The 8,883-nt window shown below is 41.7% G+C and overlaps 1 protein-coding gene across 2 annotated transcripts in view; it reads left to right on the forward strand.

Moving 5' to 3' along the window:
* LOC108281753 (nucleophosmin-like) overlaps positions 1-841 on the forward strand; it is a 1,809-nt gene extending 968 nt beyond the window's left edge. The window contains exons 2-3 of one of the 2 annotated variants that reach the window (XM_037727427.1): positions 19-225; positions 314-841. In XM_037727427.1, coding sequence (XP_037583355.1) covers positions 19-225; positions 314-496 — 390 coding nt within the window. In that variant the 3' untranslated portion in view covers positions 497-841. The remainder of the gene's footprint in view (positions 1-18; positions 226-313) is intronic. The other variant, XM_037727428.1, reaches the window with a different exon arrangement.
* Positions 842-8,883: the final 8,042 nt, after the last annotated feature.

An 8,883-nucleotide genomic window follows, 5' to 3' on the forward strand; every position in this document is an offset into this window, starting at 1 on the left:
CGCCTCGGCCTCCCAAAGTGCTGGGATTACAGGCGTGAGCCACCGCGCCCGGCCATGAAACTCTTAAGTATGTCTGGAAAGCAGTCTGCCCCTGGAGGTGGTAGCAAGGTTCCACAAAAAAAAGTAAAACTTGCTGCTGATGAAGATGAGGATGTTGATGATGAAGATAATGATGATGATTTTGATGTTGAGGAAACTGAAGAAAAAGTACTAGTGAAGAAATCTATATGCAATACTCCAGCTAAAAATGCACAAAAGTCAAATCAGAATGGAAAAGACTCAAAACCATCATCAACACCATGATCAAAAGGACAAGAATCCTTCACAAAAACAGGAAAAAACTCCTAAAACACCAAAAGGACCTAGTTCCGTAGAATACATTAAAGCAAATGTGCAAGAAAGTATAGAAAAAGGTGGTTCTCTTCCCAAAGTGGAAGCCAAGTTCATCAATTATGTGAAGAATTGCTTCCAAATGACTGACCAGGAGGCTATTTAAGATCTCTGGCAGTAGAGGAAGTCTCTTTAAGAAAATAGTTTAAACAATTTGTTAAAAGTTTTCCGTCTTATTTCATTTCTATAACAGTTGATATCTGGCTGTCCTTTTTATAATGCAGAGTGAAAACTTTCCCTACCGTGTTTGATAAATGTTGTCCACGTTCCATTGCCAAGAATGTGTTGTCCAAAATGCCTGTAGTTTTTAAAGATAGAACTCCACCCCTTGCTTGGTTTTAAGTATGTATGGAACGTTATGATAGGACATGGTAATAGCAGTGGTCAGACATGGAAATGATGGGGAGACAAAAATACACATGTGAAATAAAACTCAGTATTTTAATAAAGTTAAACCAATTATATATTCATCTCCGTCTCAGAGTCCGCTTCCCCAGGACCCCAAGTTGTGGTACTCTCTCCAAATATGCAAGATGATGTAAAACAAAGTTATTCAGTAAGCCTTATTTGTAATAGGAAAGGACTAGAAATAACAATAATGTTCATTGGGAGGGGACTGAATAAATAAAGTATGATATTTCCATCAATTAATTATTATGCAGCCCTAAAAATAATATGAAGGCTGTGAAAATAGCCTCTCAGCTCTCCTTCTTCAGGGAGACTCCAGCTGCTGAGCTCTGAATCCACTGCTGCGTTGACACCAAGGCCACACTTCCAATGAGCTGCTCCTAGCCCATGACTGAGCATAGCAAGATATTAGGAAGGCCCATTCCTGTAAGACGCAGGATTCCTCTAATGGGAAACTGTGCTCAAGGACTCCCCATCAGCCTGAAACTCTTTTTTTCCTCCTCCTCCTCGCCCAGCCTGAAACTTTTTCTTTTTAAAATTTTTTAATTTTTGGCCACATGCAGTGGCTCATTTGACCCAACAATCCCATTACTGGGTATATGCTCAAAGGATTGTAGATCATTCTGTTATAAAGACACATGCACACATATGTTTACTGCGGCCCTGTTCACAATAGCAAAGACTTGGAGCCAACCCAAATGCCCATCAATGATAGACTGGATAGAGAAGATGTGGCACATATACACTATGGAATACTATGCAGCCATAAAAAAGGATGAGTTAATGTCCTTTGCAGGGACATGTATGAAGCTGGAAACCATCAGTCTCAGCAAACTAACACAGGAACAGAAAACCAAACATTACGTGTTCTCACTCATGGGCGGGAGCTGAACAATGAGAACACATCGACATGGGGAGGGGAATATCACATACCGGGGTCTGTCGGGAGGGTTGGTGGCTAGGGGAGGGATAGCATTGGGAGATATACCTAATGTAATGATGGGGTGATGGAGGCAGCTAATCACCATGGCATGTGTATACCTGTGTAACAAACCTGCACATTCTGAACCTGCACCCCAGAACTTAAAGTATAATTTAAAAAAAAATACAAAATTAGCCAGGCATAGTGGCACATGCCTGTAATCCCAACTGGGGAGGCTGAGGCAGGAGAAGCTCTTGAACCCAGGTGGTAGTGGTTGCGGTGAATTGAGATCACGCCATTGCACTCCAGCCTGGGCAACAGAGTGAAACTCCATCTCAAAAAAACAAAAAATAAATAAAATTATAAGAAGAAGCCAAGCCCAAAGCTAATAGAAGAGAAGAGACAGCAAAGATCACAGCAGAACTAAATGAAATTAAAAGAAAAATACAAAAGATCAATGAAACAAAAAAGTGGTCCCTTGAAAAGATAAACAAAATCAATATTCCATTAGCTAGATTAACCAAGAAGATAAATGATTCAAATAAGTTCAATTAGAAATGAAAATGGAGACATTACAACCAACACCACAGAAATACAAAAGATCATTTGAGACTACTATGAACACTTCTACGCACACAAACTAGAAAACCTAGGGGCAATAAATAAATTCCTGGAACTATACAACCCCTCAAATGAGAAAGAAATAGAAATCCTGAACAGACCAATAACAAGCAGTGAGATTGCAAAAACAACAACAACAAAAGCCCAGGCCAGAGGATTCACAGCCAAATTCTAGCAGATATTCAAAGAAGAATTGGTACCAATCCTGCTGAACCAATTCCAAAAGATTGTGAAAGAAGGAATCCTCCCTAACTCATTCTATGAAGCCAGGAAAGGACATAACAAAAAAGAAATCTATAGATAAATGTCCCTGATGAACCTAGATGCAAAAATCCTCAGCAACATATAGCAAACTGAATCTAATAGCACATCAAAAAGATAATTCTCCATGACTAAGTGGGTTTCATCCCAGGGATGTTGGGATGGTTCAATATATACAGGTCAATAAACGTGATTCACTGTATAAACAGAACTAAAAACAAAAACCATACAATTATCTCAATAGATACAGAAAAACACCTGGCCAGCGTAGTGGCTCATGACTGTAATCCCAGCACTCTGGGAGGCCAAGGCAGGTGGATCACGAGGTCAAGAAACCGAGACCACCCTGGCCAACATGGTGAAACCCTGTCTCTACTGAAAACACAAAAATTAGGCAGGCATAGTGGCATGCGCCTGTAATCCCAGCTACTCAGGAGGCTGAGGCAGGAGAATTGCTTGAACCCAAGAGGTGGAGGTTGTAGTGAGCTGAGATGATGCCACTGAACTCCAGCCTGGTGACAGAGTGAGACTTCATCTAAAAAAAAAAAAAAATCCAGCATTCCTTTATGATAAAAACCCTCAACAAACTGGGCATAAAAGGAACATATTGCAAAATAATAAATGCCATATATGTGCTGGACACAGTGGCTTATGCCTGTAATCCTAGCACTTTGGAAGGCCAAGGCGGGCAGCTCACCAGAGGTTGGGAGTCCCAGACCAGCCTGACCAACATGGAGAACCCCCCATCTCTACTAAAAATACGAAATTAGCCAGGCGTGGTAGTTCATGCATGTAATCCCAGCTACTCTGGATGCTAAGGCAGGAGAATTGCTTGAACCAAGGAGGCGGAGGTTGTAGTGAGCTGATATCGCACCATTGCACTCCAGCCTGGGCAACAAGAGCAAAACTCCATCTCAAAAAGATAATAATAAAAATTTAAAAATAAAGCCGTATATGATAAACCCACAGCCAACATCATAGTGAATGGGGAAGAGTTGAAAGCATTTCCCCTGAGAGCTGAAACAAGACAAGAACGCCCACTTTCACTTCTTCTACTCAACTCAACTGTACTCAATTATACTCTTCTACTTCAGCTCAGTTGTACTAAAAGTGCTAACCAGATCCATCAGGCAAGAGAAAGAAATAAAGGGTATCCAAATTGGAAAAGAGAAAGTCAGACTGTCTCTGTTTACTATTGATCTGACTGTATACCTAGAAAACTCCAAAAGACTCCTAGATTTGATAAATGAATTCAGTGAAGTCTCAGGTTACAAAATCAGTGTACACAAATCAGTACCACTGCTATACAGCAACAATGATCAAGCTGAGAACAAATCAAGAACTCAAGGAAAAGACTTTTCTTATGTTACCTTTGGGTTTGGTTTATTCTTGAATCTCTAGTTCCTTGAGAGCTAGAGATGAGTTTTAGAAAAGAATTCAATGCCTAAACTATTAATAGGGTGTCTTTTCCCTATTGAGTTCTTTCCTAGAAGAACTCAATCCCTTTTACAATATCTGATTAAAAAAATAAAATAGGAATATATTTAACCAAGGAGGTGAGAGATCTCGACAAAAGAACTACAAAACACTGCTGAAATAAGTCATAGATGACCCAAACAAATGGAAATATATCTCATGTTCGTGGATTAGAAGAATCAAAATAACGAAAATGATGTGGTGAAAAGGAAATGTTTATACACTGCTTGTGGGAATGTACATTAGTACAACCTTTGTGGAAAAGTGTCGAGCATCCTCAAAGAACTAAAAGTAAATCTACCATTCAATCTAGCAATTCCACTACTGCATATCAAAAAGATACCTGCATGCCTATGTTTATCACAACACAATTCACAATTGCAAAGATATGGAACCAACCAAAGTGCCCATCAACCAACCAATAAATAGATAAAGAAAAGGTGGTATATATACACCATGGAATACCACTCAGTCATTAAAAAAGAATAAAATACTGTCTTTTTTTTTTTTTTTTTTGAAACAAAGTTTTGCTCTTGTTGCCCAGGCTGGAGTGCACAGGTGCAATCTTGGCCCACTGCAACCTCCAACTCCTGAGTTCAAGCGATTCTCCTGCCTCAGCCTTCCAAGTAGCTGGGATTGCAGGCATGTGCCACCACAAGCAGCTAATTTTTTTTTAGTAGAGACGCAGTTTCACTATGTCGGCCAGGCTATGTGGAACTCCTGACCTCAGGCAATCCACCTGCCTCAGCCTCCCAAAGTGCTGGGATTACAGGCATGAGTCACCGCGCCCAGCCTGAAATACTGTCTTTTGCAGAAGCTTGGATGGGGCTGGCGGCCATTATTCTAAGTGAAGTGACTCAGGAATGGAAAACCAAAATGCCGTATATTCCCATTTGAAAGTGAAGCTAAGCTGTGGGTACACAAAGGCATACAGAGTGGTATAATGGACACTGGAGACTCAGAAGGGGGAGGGTGGGAGAGGATTAAGAGAGAAAAAACTACACATCGGGTACAATGGATACTACTTGGGTGACTATCGCGCTAAAGTCTTAAACATCTCCACTACACTACTCACACGTAACCAAAAGCCACTTGTATCCTAAAAACTATTGAAATTTTAAAAATATGTGTTTTTAAAAAGTTGTTTAATGTAACAAAATTCATTCCAATAAATGGTGAATTTAAAGTTTTTGGTAACATTCAAATGTCATAGCTTCAGGCAAAAAAATAAATTTTAAAAAGAGCATAAAGTTTTTGGTAACAAAAAAAAGCGTACAGCGTACTGAAGGTAAGGGCAGAGGGCTTGAGGAAAGAAACGATGGTTTTGGTATGTTTCCTGGAAAGTAAGTAGAATGAACACGACAGCTTTTACTGAACCCTAGGCATACGTTAGCGAACATAAGCCTCAGAGCTATCCTGTGAGGAAGGTATGTTTTCTCTCCTTTTTACCTATATGAAAACTGAGGCTCCAGGAGGAAAATTTGTGTAGTTTTACAGTTAGACCATGATAGGATTTAACCCCAGGTCTGTATGACTATAGAGGACAATGACTGCAATGCCCAGTACAGTAGTCCCCCCTTGTCCTTGGGGGATACACTCCAAGGCCCCCTGAAGCCCAGATAGTACCGAACTTCAAATGCATACACACACACTGCTTTTTCCTATACATACATACCTATGATAATAAGGTTTAATTGATAAATTAGGTACACTTAAGAGATAACAGTAACTGATAATAAAATACAAGTATCACAATGTTCTGTAACAGAAATTATATGAATGTGGTCCTCTCTTCATCTCTCTCTCTCTCTCAACATCTTATTATTCTGTATCATGGATAATTGAAACCATGGAAATCGAAACTGTGGATAAGAGGAGACTACTGTATCAATTTTGCCATTTATCAAGATCAAATGATCCCACTGAAATATTCTTTCCTCTTTGTCTTAAATCCTACTTTGTATATGTTGAAATTACCACCTCTGTTCTTTTGTTTCCATATTTGATAGTCATTTTTACCCCTTCTCCGTGTATGCGAGAGTCATGGGGCTTATGAAACGCAGAGAATGTGTAGGTACCACTGCCATTGACACGTTCATTGCCTCAGTAAGTATAAGAAGGCTTCCTTGCCTTTGTGCTTTCCACTCTGCCGGTAATAGTTAATCTAGCCAATCAGATTGCAGAGCATTCGCTGCCAAGTAAAAACCTGTTACTCTTCCAGGAGTGATATTCTGACTACTTAAACATTGATTAAAAGTCTGAGAATAAAGCTCCCTTAAATAAGGATGATTTAGGGCCGGGCGCGGTGGCTCACGCCTGTGATCCCAGCACTTTGGGAGGCCGAGGCGGGTGGATCACAAGGTCAAGAGATCGGACCATCCTGGTCAACATGGTGAAACCCCGTCTCTACTAAAAATACAAAAAATCAGCTGGGCATGGTGGCATGTGCCTGTAATCCCAGCTACTCAGGAGGCTGAGGCAGGAGAATTGCCTGAACGCAGGAGGCGGAGGCTGCGGTGAGCCGAGATCGCGCCATTGCACTCCAGCCTGGGTAACCAGAGCGAAACTCCGTCTCAAAAAAAATAAATAAATAAAATAAGGATGAGTTAGGCTTGAAGAGTGTTCAGAAAACAGATTCTGGTCTACTTAGTACAGAGCTGATGTCAGGACAGCTGAGGAGGTAGGACTGGGAGGCAGTGGGATTAAGAATCAGGTATCTAGCTAGGCACAGTGGCTCACGCCTATAATCCCAACATTTTGGGGGGCCAACATGGAAGATTTGCTTGAGACAGGAGTTCAAAACCAGCCTGGGCAACAAGTAAGACCCTGTCTTTACTAAAAAAGCTATAAAATTAGCCAGGCATGGTGACGTGCCACCGATCCCTATTACCCAGGAAGATGGGGCATGTGGATCACTTTAGCCTAGGAGTTAGAGGCTGTAGGGAGCTTTGATTACACTACTGCACTCCAGCCTGAGCAACAAAGACCTTGTCTCATTTTTTTTCACCCCCTACCCGTCCCCACCTTGTCTCATTTGAAAAAAAAAAAAAATCAAACTTCTCTCTGTTGGATGAGAAGGCAGGCAGACTAAGGAAGGGTTGCCCGCCTCCTCCTGATAGGGTATGAGCAGAGCCTGACTGATGCCTGTGGCAGTTTCTTCAGGCTGCTGTCACAAATTGCCACAAACTGGGTGGCTTATAACAACAGAAACCGATTAGCTCACAGTCCTGGAGGCCAGAAGTCTGAAATCAAGATGTCTGGAGGGCCGTGATCTCTCTGCAGCCCACAGGGGAGAATCCTTCTGTGCAGATTCCAGGTTCTGGTGTTGCCTGCAGGCCTCGGCAGTCCTTGCTTTATGACAGCATAACTCAAATCTCTGTCTCCACACGGCCGTCTTCCCTCTGCATCTGTGTAAACAAACTTCCGTCTTATTCCACAGACACTAGTCATAATGAATTTAGGGTCCACCCTAGTCCAGCACAACCTCATTTTAACTTGAGTACATCTGCAAATAGCCTATTCCCAAAAAGGTCACATTCACAGGTTCCAGATAAATATAAATGTTATGGGGACAGCATTTAACCCAGTGCTATGTCCAAGCTTTGGCTCTGTCACTGAATAAGGGGCCATCCTGAAAATGCCATTCAGTGGGAGTTGGAGGGCATCGTTGACATCCCTGAACAGGACTTTCTTATTTCTATTTTTCTTTTTTTCTTTTTCAGGTCCTTTTGTTTGTTTTTGTTTTTTAAGATGGGTTTTGCCACGTTGCTCAAGCTTGTCTCTAACTCCTGGGCTCAAGCAATCCTCCCACCTCAGTCCCCCAAAGTGCTAAGATTACAGGCATGAGCCACTGTACCTGGACCTCATGTTTTCTTTCTTTAAAGGAGAGTCTAACTGCAAGAGGCCAGGCGCAATAGCTCATGCCTGTAATTCCAACACTTTGGGAGGCTGAGGTTGGTGGATCACCTGAGGTCAGGAGTTCAAGGCCAGCCTGGCCAACATGGTGAAATCCCATCTCTACTAAAAATACAGAAATTAGGCAGGCATGGTGGTGGGCACCTGTAGTCCCAGCTTTTTGGGAGGCTGAGGCAGGAGAATTGAGTGAACCTGGGAGGAGGAGGTTGTAGCGAGCCAAGATCACTTCGCTGTGCCACAGCCTGGGCGACAAGAACAAAACTGTCTCAAAAAAAAAAAACCCTGCATGAATATTACTAAAACACACCCTCTCCATCTTTTAGTGCTTTATTCTGATGGTAAAAACATATGATGGTAGACAAATTTCATTCTTAAGCATTAGGCTAGTGTTTTCTGTCAACAGATTACAAGATCTTTTGTTGTTTTTATTGTCATATTTTAGTAGATTCTGTGTGAAAAAACATTGGATGTCTTCAAATATGTAATAAACACAATGTGCTACAAAACAAAAACAAAGTTGATTAACCCACTATCAAGCTGATGCTTATTTCACAGAGCTGGAACATTTTAATTTTCATTCAGAAAAGAGATTTTGAAGTGAACAATGGGATGATTTTTAAAAAGAGAGGCTGGGCAGGCATAGTGGCTCACATCTGTAATTCCAGTGCTTTGGGAGGCCACGGCAGGCAGATCGGTTGAGGCCAGCAGTTCGAGATCAGCCCGGCCAACATAGTGAAACCCTGTCTCTGCTAAAAATACAAAAATTAACCGGGGATAGTGGCAGGCACCTGGAATTCCAGCTACTCAGGAGGCTGAGGCAGGAGAATCGCTTTAACCCAGGAGACAGAGATTGCAGTGAGCCAAGATCGCACCATTGCACTCCAGCCTGG

The sequence above is a fragment of the Cebus imitator genome, unplaced genomic scaffold, assembly GCF_001604975.1.
Source record: "Cebus imitator isolate Cc_AM_T3 unplaced genomic scaffold, Cebus_imitator-1.0 Scaffold231, whole genome shotgun sequence".
Classification (NCBI taxonomy): domain Eukaryota; kingdom Metazoa; phylum Chordata; class Mammalia; order Primates; family Cebidae; genus Cebus; species Cebus imitator.